Source organism: Bos indicus x Bos taurus, chromosome 19 (genome assembly GCF_003369695.1).
Source record: "Bos indicus x Bos taurus breed Angus x Brahman F1 hybrid chromosome 19, Bos_hybrid_MaternalHap_v2.0, whole genome shotgun sequence".
NCBI classification, from domain to species: domain Eukaryota; kingdom Metazoa; phylum Chordata; class Mammalia; order Artiodactyla; family Bovidae; genus Bos; species Bos indicus x Bos taurus.
This window is the reverse complement of record NC_040094.1, coordinates 52,714,772-52,730,395: the sequence shown is the minus strand read 5'-3', so window position 1 is coordinate 52,730,395 and position 15,624 is coordinate 52,714,772. Positions and strand designations below refer to the sequence as shown.

The following is a 15,624-nucleotide window of genomic DNA, read 5'->3' as shown; positions in this document are numbered from 1 at the left end:
ACTCCGGGCTGAGGTGCAGGCCCCTCCTTCAGACCCACAGGCCAAATGGAGGCTTGTGCCAAGGCCATAGGTGCCCCCGTGAGTAAACTTTACATGTTAGGACTGTTTAGATTTACAGTTACTGCAAAGATAGCCCACACCTAAGAGATCCCCCCCGTCCTGCCCTGTTAACATCTCTCATCGCTGTGATGCATTTGCTACAATTAACAGACCAGCGTGGACTCACTGTTGTTCACTAGTCTGGACTTTATTAAGGTTTTCTTAGCTTTCACCTGGTGTCCAGCACCCAGCCTGGATCCCAGGTGACATTTGGTCATCACGTCTTCTTGGGCTCCTCTTAGCCCCGAAGGTCCCAGACTTCCCTGGTTTGGGCAACATGCTGGACAGGGGTCTGCAGACTGTCCCTCTACTGAGATTGGTGACGTTTCTCATGATAAGCCTGGGATGACGGGTCTGGGGAGGAGTGCCGCCTTTCTCAGCACGTCAAGGCCGTGTACAGTCCCATGGGCTCACTCTGAAGACGTGGCCTGGCTCACCTGGCTGTGGCGTGCTCGTCAGTGTCTCCTGGCACCCGTGTTTCCTGGAAGTTGCCTTGCAGCCCACACCGAGGCTGGAGCACCCACTAGAGGGGGCAGCACCCATGGGCGCTTGGGTGCTCTCTGGAAGGTCCCATCTGACCACTGATGATGACGATATCTAAGACACACTGACCACTTGCCACAGGCCAGGCATGGTTCTTGGTGCTAGGCTTCTTCTGCCATCTATACCTCAGCCCTTCTGACACCCTGCCCAGGTAGCCTGCCCATCCAGAACCTGCTGCCCAGGCTCCCAAGGCCATCATGCAGCTGCTGGCCCAGCCCCGGGTACTGGCTTCCCAAGTCTGTGCCCACACCCTTAGCGGCAGTCCCAGGTAGATGCTAAGCTTCACCCCGTGGCAGGCGACGTGGCCCTGCCTCAGCCGTACAAGGCCACAGTGTGCTGGAGGCCGCTGAGGTGAACTTCCCGCTGGCAGGACACAGGCCTCCCCCACCACACCCCCCGGAGCTTCCGGCTCCAGGCACCCCCACGCCTTCTTGCTGACAACGCTGACAGTGTGAAGAATGTGGGCTGAGGACCAAGAAAACAGTCCTCTGGACATAATTTGGACAGTTCGGCCTGGTAGCCCTGCCCCGGTCAGTCACCCAGAGCACTGGCATAGAAGGAGGAGGCAGAGATGGCCAAAGAGGATGGGGAAGACGTGACAGTGTCCACGCCTCCTCTCTCTCCTCCTCTGGAACTTTCTGGTTGCTGATTACAAGTGCTCTAATCCAGGAAGGAGGAAAGGAAGAGGAGTTCTGATTGGGTGGATCCTTCTCTTAGAGAGACGGGGAGGCTGCCAGGAGAGGGTGGTGGAGAAACAGCTCCCTTGACAGGCATGAAATTTCCCTGTGATCTGAGACACACTGCCACCCCCTTAGGCCAAGCTCCGCAGAAACCCGGTTGGGCTGGTCAGAGAGAGAGAGATGGTGGTGAAAACCCTGAAAGTTTTGCGGTCACCTCAGAAAGGGCTCCTTCTGTTTAGCAAAAAATCACAGATCCTTGTGCCTGCCTTGCCAGGAGAACAGCTTGCTTGAAAAGCAGAGGCTGTCATCCTGTAATTAAATCTGAGACCCCCCCTCCCTACGTGACGTTGAGATGAAGCCACTTACATAACGCAACTAAAAATAAGCTGATGAAGAGATGCACTTTGATTCTCCCTGCTTCCAGCCTTTTTCTCCTGGGCCACCCGTGCTGGGGTCAGCTGACCCGGGGTCAGTGTCGGCAGCACCACGTGGTCAGATTCTTGCCGCTGACCCTGGCTCGGCACCCTATGTGCGCAAGGCCCCATCACTGGTGCCGGGGATGGGGGGACCTCAGGTTCAGAGGTGGGGTGCTGCGGGTCGCCATGGCTACACACGTCTCTGGTCGCTTGGCCCATAGAGGTGAGGACGGGCAGTCAGAAGTGACAGGGAAACCGGCAGTGGGCAGATTCCAGCCCATCTGCTTTCTCAGGGACTCATGATGAGCCGCTCATCTATAGAAAGCCACTGCCCACCCCCTCAAATACTGCAGGGAGAACAACACCCTGGTCTGCGCGAGGGCAGTGGGCCATCCAGCACCCACTAGTCCTTGCAGGGCCGGTGGGACAAGCGGAGCCTCTCCATTGTGGCAGTGACTTGCTGGTCTTGAAGAGAGGTGGCCCTGACCCTAAGCGGGCCCCTCTGACTCCTAGGAGTGGCACTGGGACCACCTCAGCACCCAGCCCACCCCTAGCCCTGGGCACTGCTCAGCCCCGCTCAGACACTGCTGCCATCTAAAGGGCTCCCACCTAAGAAAGGCCTCGGGGATCACTGGTGGGCTCCTGGCCTGTGGCTCAGACCTCCTTGCTGCTGAAGGGGTCAGCATGCAGGGCCGGGCACCCCAGTAGACTGGTGGTTGGAAGATGGGCAGGGGAAGGGAAGCTGCCCAGCAGGGGGCAGACTTTCTCACTGCAATTCTCCAGGCCCAGGTGTAAGCCCCTTTCCAGTCCTGCCCTGCATCTGCCATCGGCCCCACGTTCTCAGTGCCATTTGGCTGGATGTGCTTATTTTCACTTGCCCCAGGTGCTCAGTGAACGCTCTTCTGAATGATGGCTTCCCTCCCAGCTGTTCACCTCCTGCCCAGATGTCAGCTGGAGGGTGCAGGCCCGAAGTGAGGCGATTAGTCCTCCTGCCTCAGCTGCTACCAAACGTGAGCGTCCAGTTGGGCAGGAGGGCAATCAAGACTAGGATCTTCAAGGGGGTGGGGTTGGGTGGGGCTCGGGGCCACGGAAGCTTTTCTGGAAAGCCCCTCTCCTTCCTCTACTGTCTCACGACTGATGGGAGCAGATGGCCCTGGAGAATTCTCCCCAGGCTAATTCCCCTCCCAGAGCAATGAGACCCTGTTTTCACTGGCCAGCCTCCACCCACCATTCTCCTCGTCCTGGTCACTCTGCTCCCTTTGGATGAGCAACAGCTCTTGCTCTATACCCACCTGGCTCCTCACTGGCCTGTGACCTCATACAGGTCAATGGACATCAGTCTTGGGGTGGGAAGGATGGAAGCTGCCTCTAGCTGGCCTGGAGGAGAGGGAGCTGGGGGAGGAAGACAGGCCTGACTTCTGACACGTGAGTCAACAACGCCCGCATTGTTGGAGCCAGTTTGAGCCAGCTTTCTGTTACTTGCAACCAAAAGAATCCCAGAAATTACATACTATACTGAAATCTACCTTAAACACTGCAAGCAATAAAAAGGAAGAAACTGGAGCTGGTGTTGAAAGGAAATTAAACCAAGGAGAATTTCTGTGAACAAAGGCTCTGAGGTTAGGAGCAAAGGCAAATGCTTCCTGAATATCCCTTCCATTTTCTTTGAATCCATGTGAAGCAGAGCGTAGTTCATTCGGGTTAATGACCCCATTGAAAAAACCTGTCTCAGCCCCTGCTGTCTTCTGGAGTCCTCCAGCCATCTTGGGGGTTCTGTCTCCTGGGCACCTGCTCTTGAAGGGATGACTGTCCAAGGATAGATTGCGGGTGTGCTGGTGGAGAGTGTCAGGTTTAATTAAAGAGAAACACTTAGATCTGGTGTTTTACAAGGTAAAGCAAATAATTTCTCTATGTTAGTCTAATTTATGTAAATATTTCTCCAAAGGAATTGTACCAGGAACCCTCTGTGCCAACTTGGTCAACTTCCTCAGCAGAACCTCCCAGGAATTGCTTTTAAAAATCAGACATCTCTGATCCCATCTCTTCCATCCAGGGAGGTTCACCCTCCCCCAGGTTTTCCCCCTCCCCACCCCCGACCCCCCACCTCCCACCCCCTCACCCCCTCACCCCCACACCTCCCACCCCCTCCACCTCCCTCTTCCCTGCCCCTCCCCTTCCCTGAGTTTCCTCTCCCCAAGGAAACTACCCCTCAAGGAAGATCTTCTTCCACCATCACAAGGGTCCTCTTTCTCCGAGCGCCCCTCAATCCTCACCACAGGATCCTTTCCCCATCCCTCCCCCACCCCTTCCAGAATCCGCACCCCCAAAACCCCTCTGCAGAGTCCTTCTCTGAAACCCAGGGCTCTGCCCTCCCTAGAATCCCAGCCCCAAGGGCCCTCCCTCACGATGCACCCCTCCCAGGGTCTTTCCCCAGGGTCCACCCCTCTCTAGGGTCTTCCCCAGGGTCCTCCCTCCCCTGAGACCCGTTTCAGGGTCATCCCTCCCCGGAAGAGCCGGCCCAGGGCTCGCAGCCACCCACCGGACTTACCTCCGAAAGTGCCCGGTAGAGGCTGGACCCTTGGGACAGCACGCCAGCCTCTCACCCTCCTTCACCAAGTCCTTACCCTTGCCCCCGCCCCCTTCCCCAGGAAGTGTCCGAGCGTTCAGGGACCTCTGTTGCCCAGTGCGGACGCCTGATCTCGACCGCTTTCGGGGGAGCGGCGCCCAAGACCCGGCCACCCTGACTCGCCACTTTGCGGAGTGCCTCCCCCACGCGCGCTCGCGGCCGGCGTCCCGCCCCCACCCGGTTTCTGCTCCCTTCTTCCTGCGCCACCCCGCCTCCGCCTCCCCGCCCCCAGCACTGCTGTCGCCCCGGCCCCCCAGGCTGTTCCCAGGGCCCCAGCCCGCGCCGCGCCTCCGCCTCCTCCCCCGCGATCGACGGCGCCACGGGCCAATCGCTCCTTGCTGCCGGCCCACAAACCCCGCCCTTGTCCCCGCCCCCTTCCCCAGTATACGGAATTCACCAATGGGAAAGACGGCACGGGGGCGGGGCCTGTCGGTTGCCTAGCAGCAGCGGCTGGGCAGGGGCGGGAGGCCGGGGGTGGTGATCCGGGTGCGGCGGGGGCGGGCGCGCGGGAGGCGGGGCCTCTAGGGGGCGGGGCCTGGTCGACTATAAAGGAGGCCGCCGGCTGGCCGCCGCGCTCCTGGTCCGGCTCGGTGCGCTGTTTGTCAGGTCTCCTCGTCGCTTCCGCAGTCGCCGCTACTTGCGCCCCTGGTTTGGTCAGTGGTGCAGCCGGACCAGCACCATGTCACTGTCTCGCTCGGAGGAGATGCACCGGCTCACGGAAAATGTCTACAAGGTGAGCTACGAGCCACACGCGCCCTCGCGCCCTCCCGGGGCGGTCCCTGGGCCCTCGGGGGTCTTACCGGCGCTGCCGCGGAGACCCAGCGCCGGACCGGCAGAGGTTGGCTTGGGTCCGCTTGCCCCGACAGCCTCTTGCTGCCCCCGCGCGCCCTTCCGTGCGCCTTCCGCGTGCGCGGGGGCCGGAGCCTTCGGACCCGAGTTGAGTAGGGGTGCGGACTGCGGAGTCCGAGGTCTGCGGGGGTCCGGGGCCACGGCTGCCCGTCGCCCTGCGCCCCGTGGTGGCCCCACCGGGCACGGTTACGCAAGCCTAGGGCACTTTTTTCTCAACAGGCTTTCCCTTTCCACAACTCCTTCTCGGTGGATGTGGCCGGGTGGGAGGTCGCGGGCGGGCAGGTTCGATGGGTAGACAGATAATCCGTCATCTTATGTAACCGCGGAGGGAGAAGACTAATTGTGTGGGAGGCTGGCGCGCCCGCCTCTGCTTCTGATGTGTGAGGAGTCGGCTCTCAGCCCCCGGTGCGGAACGCGGGCGTGTGTCGGAGCGCCGGCAGCTCGCCGGACCCTTGCCGCCCCCGCCCGGGGCCGGTTTTGCGCCGGTGTGCACGTTGGCAGACACCCGAGTTTCCTTTTCTTAGCATCCATTTTCTCGGTTTGGACCCCCACCCCCACCAGCACAGAGCCAGGCTCCGGAGGCTCAGGGCTGTTCCCGGCAGCATTTCCTCACGGGAGAGTCGTGCCCTGGGCGGTCCACGCGGGCCTCGTACAAAGCCGGGCTCTATTTCAAAACTGTGTCTGGGGGTTACGCGGGGGGCCGAGGGGTTTCGGAGTTGATATTTAGGCGGCGGCGGCGGCGGGTTCATGGCGGCGGAGTGGGATTGCAGCGCGCTGGCAGAGCAACAGTTTCTAATTGTGTTAAACAACTACGCTGTGCCTCCTTAGCCAGCGGCCTGCCAAGCCCTCTTTGCGCGCGGAGGGAGGCCTCTGATGGACCCTGAGCTTTCAGCTGGAGTCCAGCGCCGCAGTCAATCCCAGCTGCTAATAAAGGTTTTTAAAGTTGCAGCTAGGTCACCTGGAAGAATCTGGAGGCCGGGTCAGGGTGGACTAAGTCAGTTCTGAAGCCATGTTGGAGCTGCTGGTAAACAGGAGTGGAGACTGGCGAGGAAGCAGCACGTAAAAGGAACAGCCTCTGGGGTTTTTATGTTTGTATCACGAGAGTCAGTGGCATACGCTTTTTGGTCGTGTTGCTCCGTAAATGGTTGTCAGGGAGGGAGATTTATTAAATTATTAGTCATTAGTTTCATTTCCACTTGCTCATTATTGCAGGGGGTGGGAGAGAAGTGCCAGTCTTGGTCTTTTTTCCCCTCTTTTCCCTGCTTCTTCTCGGAAACCATGAGACAGAAACTTTAATGGCCAGAATTAAGAGGGAGTGCGTGGCGTGGCTTTGCTCTGGGGAACCCCATGGTCGGTCTTAATAAAACTCTTAGAACGGAGCAGTCAGGCACGCTGTTCCAACGGAGCAGCTTCTGGAGGAAGCAAAGATGTGTTTGCAGGTCTGGAGTGAAATCTGTCGGCAGAAAACTATTAGGATCTGAGTGTTTGGGGGTTTGGGGCACACGTTCAGCAAGCTAGTCTGCGTTCTGTGCTCACCGGTCAGCTGATGACTGAGCTCCCATGGGATGGTGTGGCCAAGACCAGGGACTTTCAGGTTAGACACCTCGGGAAGTGGGCGTCCACAGTGCTGGGTGTCTTACACTCTTGGCCGGTTCAGGCTGTGGGGCCAGTGGACAGGTGGGCTTGTCGGTGGTGCTCCCCTGCCACTCTGCGGCTGTGGTGCGGCTCTCTTATGATTTGTGGCTCGTCACTGGGGAGCTCGGGTTCCACAGCAGAGCCAGGACAGGTTGGGTAAGTTTGGCACACTGGCTGGGCAGAATCCAGCCAATTCGAGGCATGCTCAGGACACAGCCAAAGCTGCTGTGTGGAGACCCCGGCCAGTCTGGCTGGTCCTCCACCCTAACTCTGTGCCTGGTTTGGTGACTTGTGGGAGAGTGGCAAGGATGTGGCCCTGCTCGGCGTCACCCTGAGCTACAGCTCAGCTGTTTGCTTTGGCCCCTGTCATATCAGCTGCAGTTCTAAGTGGTGTTTGCCTTGGCAGAGAAGGGAACAGCGGGGACAGCCGGCCTTGGCCTTGCTGATTACAGACGCGAGAATAAAATGTCCACTTTTGCTTCTCCTCCCTGGAAGAATCCGAATCTCAGGATTTAATCTCTCTTCTTGTGGCCCACTTCCTCGTGGGAGCTGTGTCCTCGGGGAATTTCATGGAAGATGAAGGGGCAGGAAATGACATTCACTGAGAGTTTACCCTTGGACCCTGGGCTGAGGGACAGGGACTGAAGCTCTCTGGGGGCTTCCTGGGGTAGAGCCTGGGCTGGGCCCCTGGTGATGGGACTACAGGCAGCCCTAGGTGATTGCCTGGGACGAGAGACAGAATTGCAGGGTGGGGATCTGCCTCTGAGAATTAAGCCCAAATTACATTTCTCTTGGGAGAGGCCTCCAAATGTCCCCACGTGCTGCAGCAAGAGGGCTTTCTTTAGCAATTGATCTTAGTCTTCAGCTCCAGGGAGTGACTCTCAGGTTGGTGGTTTTTTCATAGTCCTATGTCTCATGAGAAGCCCTGGCTCCAGGCAACCTTGTGACCATGGAGAATGCTGGCTCTGGCACCTTGTGGAGCAAGAGCCCCACAGGCCTCCATCCTATCCTGAGGACGTGGGAAGATGGGCACAGACTGGCGAAGAAAGTCCCTAGGAAGGCCTCAGGCATGGCTGTTCAGGGTGTCGTGGGCCTTAGGCTTGTGTCACCAGAGGCTGACTGGTGGTCCTCACTCTCCGGCCCTTGTGGGGAAGCTTATTGCATCTGTCCTGTGAAGACAGCTGTGGCCAGTAGATTCCTGCAACTGGAGTCCCGTCAAGTTTCATATTGCTAGTGCAAGGTGGTGGGCGTCAGCGCTGGCAGAAGGGAGCCCACCTGTGTAGGTGAGAGCCCACTGCTGGCCAGGCCTTGCCCGTCACCCTCCTCCCGGTGTTTAGAGGAGCAGGGGAAAGCAGGAGGCCCCAAGTTCTCTGCTGCCTACCCCAGAACCCCTTCCACTGCTCAGCAGTCACACGGAACTCTTGGCCGCCGTCAGGAGCCTGGCACCCAGCATGGACAGGGCTCCACGGGCTCGCAGTTGAGCGTGGTGAAGTGGATGCTCTGACAGGCGCTTCCTTAGCAACAGAAACGCCTGCTGGCAGCAGACCTGAGGTTCTGCGTGTGCTTATGTGCGCAGGAACATGCGTGCATATGTTGTCCGTGCAGACAGGTGTGAGTTCAAGCCCATGCGGGTACGTGTTTGTGTATTCACAAGTATTCTGTGTCCAAGTGAGTTTGTGTGCACATGTGTGTGTATGCACGTGGGACTTCATTTTGCTATAGAGGCACCTCAGGGTACCCTGTTGAGGTAGTATCTTCCAATAAGACGTGGGGCTTGCTGTCCACGTAGACTGAGCCGTCCTTCATGGAGTGTGCAGCCCACTCCCCACCACCTGTGTGGCAGCAGCAGCAGTGCATCTCCGATTCCCGTGGAGTAGCCCAGGCAGCGAAGGATGGTTTCTCTGTTGCACTGATTCTGGGCCACCGGCTTCAGCAGCTGTTTGTGCCCAGGTCACGGTCCTGAGGTGGTGGGCCCCTCAGCACAGGACCCTTGAGGCTGGACCTTGCCGGTGTTTGCTAATGGCCATAAAGGAGGGGGCCTGGGGCGTGGTGGCGCTGCAGAGTTCCTCACAGGCCAGGAGTGCTTTGCCCGCACTGCCATCCCCACTGGTCTCGCCTGGAGAGTGTGTCTTTTGTTGGGGAGGCTCCTTGGCTCATGGGACAGACCATGTGCACCTGAGGCTCCGGGTGCTGCCCAGGGCTCTCGGGGCGTCAGTGGGGGCTGCCATGGGAGCTGCGTGTGTGCTTGTTGTTGCCACCTGATTTTAGGTTCCTGAAGCTCACTGAGGGCCTAGAGGTCCTTCTGCCTCCCTCCATCCTTCCCCAGCACAGGTGGTGCTGGCTGGGCTGCCCAGATTCGGGGGCCTTTCATGGGAGGACTGGCCACTGAGCAGAGGACCCTGTCCCCTCCTGAGCAGGAAGGCAGGCTGGCAGGGAGCCCAAGGCCCACCTGGCACTCCCCACCCCCAGTTTGGAGGAGTAGGTCCTGCTCAGGGGAGCCCTGCGTAGGACGGAGGGTTGGCAGACAGGGCTGCCCTTGTCACTCGGTGGTCCCCCCTCGTTCTTGCATGGCTTCTGGGACTGGTATTGCTCTCCAAGGACAGCTACACCTGAGCCGCGATCTGGTGGGGGTGCCCTGGGCCGCTGGCTGGCTGCCTGCCTGCCTGCCATTCTCTTTTCTCAGCCCTTACGTGCACCGCGCCAGGGCCCATCCTGTGTGACCACTGTGCCCAGGTGGTTTCTCTTGATGCCTCAGGGTGGGGAGGCTGTCCTCATTACCGTGCAGGCCTATGCCCACTGGACACCCTGCGCCAGGTGCCCAGTGGGGCTGTCAGCGCTCTGCTACTGTCTGCAGCCTGCGGCCCTGGTAATTACAGGCAGGCGTGGACCGTGCCCGCACCTGCCTCCCCTGTCCTCCCCCTGCCCCCGCTCTGATTCATCCTGGTCCTGATGGCACTGCACAGCTGTGAAATAACACAAGGGGCCCCAACCAGAGGGGTGGGGCACCCGAGGGTCTGCACCCAGGGGCTCCAGCAGCAGGCGGGCCTGGGCGGAGGTTGGTGCCCAGGCCTCTCTTACTGGGGAAAATCCTTCTGTCCCCACCTGACATGCTATCAAGCAGCCAGGTGTGGTGACTTAGGAGCCATGTGGCTCCTGACTGTGGGGCCCCCCACCTGGAAGTATGGCTGGCATGTGTGTGTCAGTGCTTGGCAGTGGCTGAGCCTCATTTCTGGTTCTGGGGCCCCCGTGTGTGCATCGCTGTGACCATCTCGGTCGTGGGTCTGGTCTCTCAGCTGTTTGCTCCACAGGCAGTAGCCCAGGACCCCTGAAGGTTCTAGAGGCGGTGGCAAGCTCGTGTCCCTTCTCAGGGCCTGAAGGTAGGCCAGGGTGTTAGCCAGAAGCACCTGGTGCTGCCGTGTCCTGGGGGCCCAAGGGACAGCTGGTGGTGTGCAGCCAGGCCATGCTGAGAGCCAGGGCATCCTGTCTCTCAGAGGTGACCTTGCGCACCTTGGGGGCAGGCAGGGGATCTGTACCTGCGACTCAGTGTCCAGTGGGTGTCAGCAGGACCCCTTTCTGTCTACCCAGGGCAGCGGAGTCTCAGATTGGCACCTCCAGCTGCCCCTGGCCTCTCCTCCCAAGTTTCATCGCAGGAGCCTTGGAAGTCTTCTTGGAAGTCTTGTCTGGTCTTCCACGCCTGCGGGACATTCGGGCGCTCCTGCCTTTTTTCCCCTGTCTCTGGCCGTGCACAGCCTCGCTGGTGGGGCGTGCACAGTGACCAGGATGGGCCTGGATCCCTCCAGGCTTCCCTTGCGGCTCCAGGGGCTGAGCGGGGCCTGGTAGAGCCTGTCCTGACGCCCTGACACCCTGGGCTGTGAGGTGAGCAGCCAAAGGGCCTCCTGCAAACCCTCGGGGTGTGTGTGAGAAGGCCGCGTGTCCTCTATGACGAGTACCCTGAGTTGTGAGGCGCTGGGAGAGGTTGGACACGAGGAGTCGGGGCCGCCAGTTGGAACAGAGTGCCTTTTTCTTGCTTGGGAAATTGGTTTTCTAGTTGTGAAAACAGTTCTTTTAGAATTATTTGGACAGATGTTTTAAAAGTTCTATGTCAAATGTACATGAAATAAATTGGCAAGATTTTCCTAAAACCTCTTCGGATTCAGAGTCTGACTCTAAGGAGCTTTGGTTCAGCTCACAGTCGTTGAGGTCAGAGCATCTGCCGGGCCCCATCTCTGGCCCTCCAGGTGTTGGTCATGGCGGGGTGGGGGGTTCCTTCCAAACTCTCAGACTCTTGTTCTGCCGCTTTCTTTGCTGACATCTTGTTCCTTGATTGGAGAAGTTTCCCCCATGATAGCCAGGATCTCCGTTCCTTCTTAATCGCTGAGTGGTGTGTGGATGTAATGTCCCTGCTCAGCCAAGCTGGGGACAGCCTCAGGTGGGCCTGTGTGAGTGACGACACACACGTAACAGGCTGTGAAACTTGCTAGGATCTCACAGGTGTCTGTGCTGTGAAAGAAGTCGACATCTTGCAGAATGGGGGTGGGAGCTTGTTAGGAGAGAGGGCGTGCCCCCACCCCTGGGAGCTAGACTTTCGTCCAGCAGGGCGTTTGTGTCTCTAGGAGCCAAGCGTGGGCAGAGCTTACCTGCTAAGCCAGAGTGGCCTTTGTTGTTTCCAGCGAGGCTGTTCAAAGAACAGGGTGTAGTGAAGGCCGAAGTGTCGCTGATGTGGCCCAGGTGGAGGGAACCAGGGGTCTCTGTACACCCACTGCTCCTCTGAGCCCACTCTGGGGCCAGTGGAGCCCCCTCTGACCTGGAGGACAGCCTGGTACAAGTGATCTGTTGTCCACACCTCCATTTCTTCCTTCCTGCCCCTCCCACGGAAGTCATGTCGTTTGCACTCCAGGGGACTGATGGCGCTCAGGCCATGGCTAGCCCTGCCCTTGGGGATCCAGGACCTTGCTGGTCACAGCCGGGAGGCAGCCAAGGGCCGCAGTCCAGTCCAGGCAGGAGGCCTGGTTGCAGGCTTCTTGCACAGATCCCACCAGGCAGGAGACTGTGAGGTTGGCTGCTGGGGCCCAGACGGTCTCACACGCTCCTCTCATTCTGGGTGTGCTAGGGGAGGTGCTGTGGCCACCTGGGGTTTTGCAGTTGGCTGGTAATTCTGAATGATCGTGTGAAGAGCCTTCAGTGGGTCACTCTGTCCAGGTACCATGCTGGGAGTGGTGTGTGTGACCTTGTTTATCTCTACACTGCTTCACAAGGGGCCCTGGCCATCCCAGCGGGTGGAGGAGCCTCAGAGATGTGAAGCGGCGTGTCCCAGCCCAGCCCGGGTTCTCAGCTGAGCCCGAGCTGGAGCCAGGCCTGCCCTGTGGCTTCAAACCTGTTTTGTTTTCCCACTTGGGAGTCCTTTGGGCTTCAGGTGAGGATCTTCAGCTTCTGTGCCACCGTTTTTTCTTTCACAATTAGCTGGAGCAGAGAACCCTTCCTGGCCACAGGGAGCATTAGGCTTTCAGGATGGAAAGTTCTTGGAGGAGCAAGTAGTCCGTGTTGAGGGCAGGGAGGCCCAGGCGAGGCCTCTGTTGTTGCCTTCTGAGTTCCCGAGTGCCGAGGGGCCTGTGTTCCCGCCAGCACGACAGCCTTCTGGGCTGGCTCATTCTACCCAGCGGAGGGAGGCAGGAAGCAAGAGGAGAACAGCTCCAGAGTGTCTGGGGCTGTGTCGTTGCTTGCTCATCGAGGTTCCTCGTCCAGCAAGGAGCCCAGCCTTGTGAAACTCGGATTAGAGCCTTCCCGGGGACAAGGACAGGTCAGCAGCCCTGGAATGTTCTAACCAGTCAAGCAGTAACCAGACGATAAGAGAACTGACGGCTGAGTCTTCACAGGGCGAGCAGGGATTGGTCCAGCCGTCGGGTCTGCTGGGGCTGCCAAACGAAGCACCACGTGTGCTTAAACAACAGACAGGTGCGGCTCACCTGAAGCCTGGAGGCCAGGATCCAGGTGTGGGCAGGGCGGTTCCTCCCGCGGGCCCTCTCCTGGGCCGTGGAGGCGGACTCCTGCCTGTGTCCTCACATGGTCGTCCCGCTGTGTGTCTGTGTCCTGATCTTTCCTTAGAAGGCCCAGTTCTGTGCAGTTGGGGTCCATCCCCATGACCTCGTTTTTACCTGCATTGTCTCTGGTGATTGTCTTTGGAGGGCATCTTTACAATGAGATGGTGGGGTTAGGCCTAACACATGAATCTTTAGTGGGGGGGGGGTGGGGCTGGAATTCAGTCCCTGACACCAGGCAGTCATGGGGCCGCCACCCCAAGGTGCAGCAGGCTGGTACCTAGGAGTCCGCCTGGGTGCTACTGTCTGAATCACAGGGAGCTGTGTGTTTCCAGCCCCTGAAGGTTTTCCGTGTTAGTCAGATGGCAGCTCTCAGTTCTTGACACCGTGAGGACTCTCTCAGGAGCACGCTAGCTTTGCCATGAAAGTTACTAGGGGAGCCTGGGCTCCAGCTTAGCACTGCCCTGGGACAGAAAGAGTGGAAGGCATGTGCCCTGGGGCCAGGCCAAGCAGGTGGGGCAGGTATGGCTGGGCCTGGATGCTGGAAGATGTCTGGGGCCTACAGGGCCCTGCCCCACTGAAGTCAGGACTGGCCAGAGGTGCCTCTGGATAGGAAGGAGGTGGCTGGGCTGGAGGGGCCTGTGTTTGGACCCTGCTCTGCGACTCCTGGTCTAATGGATTTGTCCAGTTCCTGTGGCGGTGGCCCTCCCAGTGGGACAGTCCCCAGCCAGTGCTCACTGGACCCCTTCCCCACCCTGAGCCCACTTACGGCTTCCTGCCCCCTGAACCTGTTCCAGGAGGGCTCAGGCTGGAGGCATCTGAGGATCCAGGTCCCAAGAGAGAGCTGGGGTGAAACCTGGGCATCCTCAGCCCCAGGAATCAGTGATGGTGCCTGGTCCCTGCAGGGAGCCGGGGACTTGGGGGGCCCTGGGAGTTTGGCGGCTCCTTCCTCACCTTGCGTGGCCCATGCCGTTCCACCCTCGGACTCAGACCAGGAGAATTGGCCTGTTTGTCTTTCTCCTGGTGTCGCCTAGCCCGAGGCGCAGGGCCCACAGGGGCAACGGGAAGGGATACCTGCCCCTTGGTCCCTCCTCATGGGAGGCCACTCTGTTCCCTGGTGTCACTCTGGGCTCCGTGCCCAAGACACACTTGTCACTTTTTTCTAATGCTGGTGACTTCCCCGGAAGCTGGCGAGGGCTGAGAACCTCCGTTTTGCTACTGGGCAGCCCAGGTGCCTTGGTCCCTAAGGCCAGGTCCTCTCGCGTGCGCCCTCCTGGGGAGGCTGTGGCGAGCTTGGCCGCTCCCTGCCCTGGGGGACCCTGGCCTGTGTCCCCGCTGGAGGTTGTTGGGCTGAGAATGCGCATGTCGGGTGGGTGCTCTTGTCTGTGGGGCATCTCTTGGACATGGGGGCGGGGAGCCTGGGGCCGTTACAGTGAAACCAGCCGCTGTGGAGCACACTTCTTGTTCCTCTGCGGCCTTTGCTGCAGCCACCGGCAGCTTTGACTCTCCCGTCCTCACCGCTCAGGCCGTTTCACGTGGAAGTGGAAGCAGCCACGTCCGCTGTTTCTCAAGTGCAGACCTGTTGTCGTCTTCTCTGTGGCTGGAGCCAAGAAAGCTCCAGCTCAAGACCCGCCTCCTCCAGGAAACCCTCCCAGCACTCTCGGAACTTCCCCAGTTGGCTTCCTTCCTTTGAGGAAGGTCCCCAGGACAGAGGTCCCAGTTATCGTAGGGGGGGTACAGGCGGGAGTCACGCAGCGCTGCCCCGAGATGCCAGACTCTCTGTCTCAGGAGGGTGATCCTTCGTGCCCCTCTCACCCCACCCCTCTTTCCACGTGAGCCGGGCCCTCTGCCCAGAGCCTCACGCAGTCAGTGCTCCTTGAGGGGGGCAGTGGCCTCAGGCGAGGACACCCTCCTTTGAGGAGTGCCGCCAGCTTCCCCCAGCAGAGCATGGATGGTGGCACCCCACTGGGTGTGAGCTTTTGGCTCCAAAGCTAGTGCCTGTTGTACCTGTGACAGAGGTGGGATGTGAGGGTCCGGTGGTCGGCAGTAGTGAGGCAGCAAGGCCCCTCGGGGAGAGTGGATGAGGCACCAGGTGTCCTGGCATCAGCCTCTGCCCTTACGTTGCTAGAATGTGGCTCCTGAGGGAGCCCAGCGCAGGCTGAGTTGCCAGGTGGCACCTGGTTCTATCCTGCCTACCTTGGCGACCCGTCCGGAGAACACCAAGGCCAGTATGGAGAGTGGGACAGCCGGGTTGTGTGGCCAGCCTGCATTGAAGCCAGGACTGGCTCTACCAGGACCCAGAAGACTGGCTCTTAGCCTCCCTCAACCTTCTTCTGTCATCCGTAAAGTGGACTGCAACGCCTATCACCAGTCCATTGAGGACTCAGGGTGATGAGGGTGTAAGGCCACCTCTCCCCAGGCCATAGGTGGAGTCCATTGTGGTCTCGTCCTCTGAGTTTGCCCTTCTAAAGGTTGAGCGTGTAGGGAGGGTGCAGCCTGGCTTGGCCGTGGCACACAAGCAGACACCCACGCGTGCACACACGTGCACATGTGCGCTGGGCACAGGCAGACCCCCGGACCCATCTTCCTAGACTGCATGAGAACTGGAGGGGAAACAGGAGGCACGTCACTTCCCTGTTTCAGCAGAGGAGCTTTGCTCTTTGTTTGTGGCGGTCCTGCCAGGAAAGTTCCGGAGGGGTTTGTCGCCAGGAGCCAGAGCTGAGGGATAAACGGGATCGCCA

The 15,624-nt window shown here is 59.5% G+C and overlaps 1 protein-coding gene and 1 long non-coding RNA gene across 5 annotated transcripts in view; one reads left to right on the top strand and one right to left on the bottom strand.

Annotated features, from left to right (window-relative positions):
* Positions 1-228: 228 nt before the first annotated feature.
* Positions 229-4,521, bottom strand: LOC113878120. The gene is made up of 2 exons (XR_003506913.1): positions 4,287-4,521; positions 229-3,570 (listed from the first exon to the last, which is right to left on the bottom strand). It is a non-coding gene; the product is annotated as an uncharacterized LOC113878120 (long non-coding RNA).
* Positions 4,522-4,929: 408 nt separating this feature from the next.
* BAIAP2 (BAI1 associated protein 2) overlaps positions 4,930-15,624 on the top strand; it is a 63,610-nt gene continuing 52,915 nt past the window's right edge. For 2 of the 4 annotated variants that reach the window (XM_027518032.1, XM_027518035.1), the window contains exon 1: positions 4,930-5,097. In XM_027518032.1, coding sequence (XP_027373833.1) covers positions 5,044-5,097 — 54 coding nt within the window. In that variant the 5' untranslated portion in view covers positions 4,930-5,043. The remainder of the gene's footprint in view (positions 5,098-15,624) is intronic. The other 2 variants (XM_027518034.1, XM_027518033.1) reach the window with 1 other exon arrangement.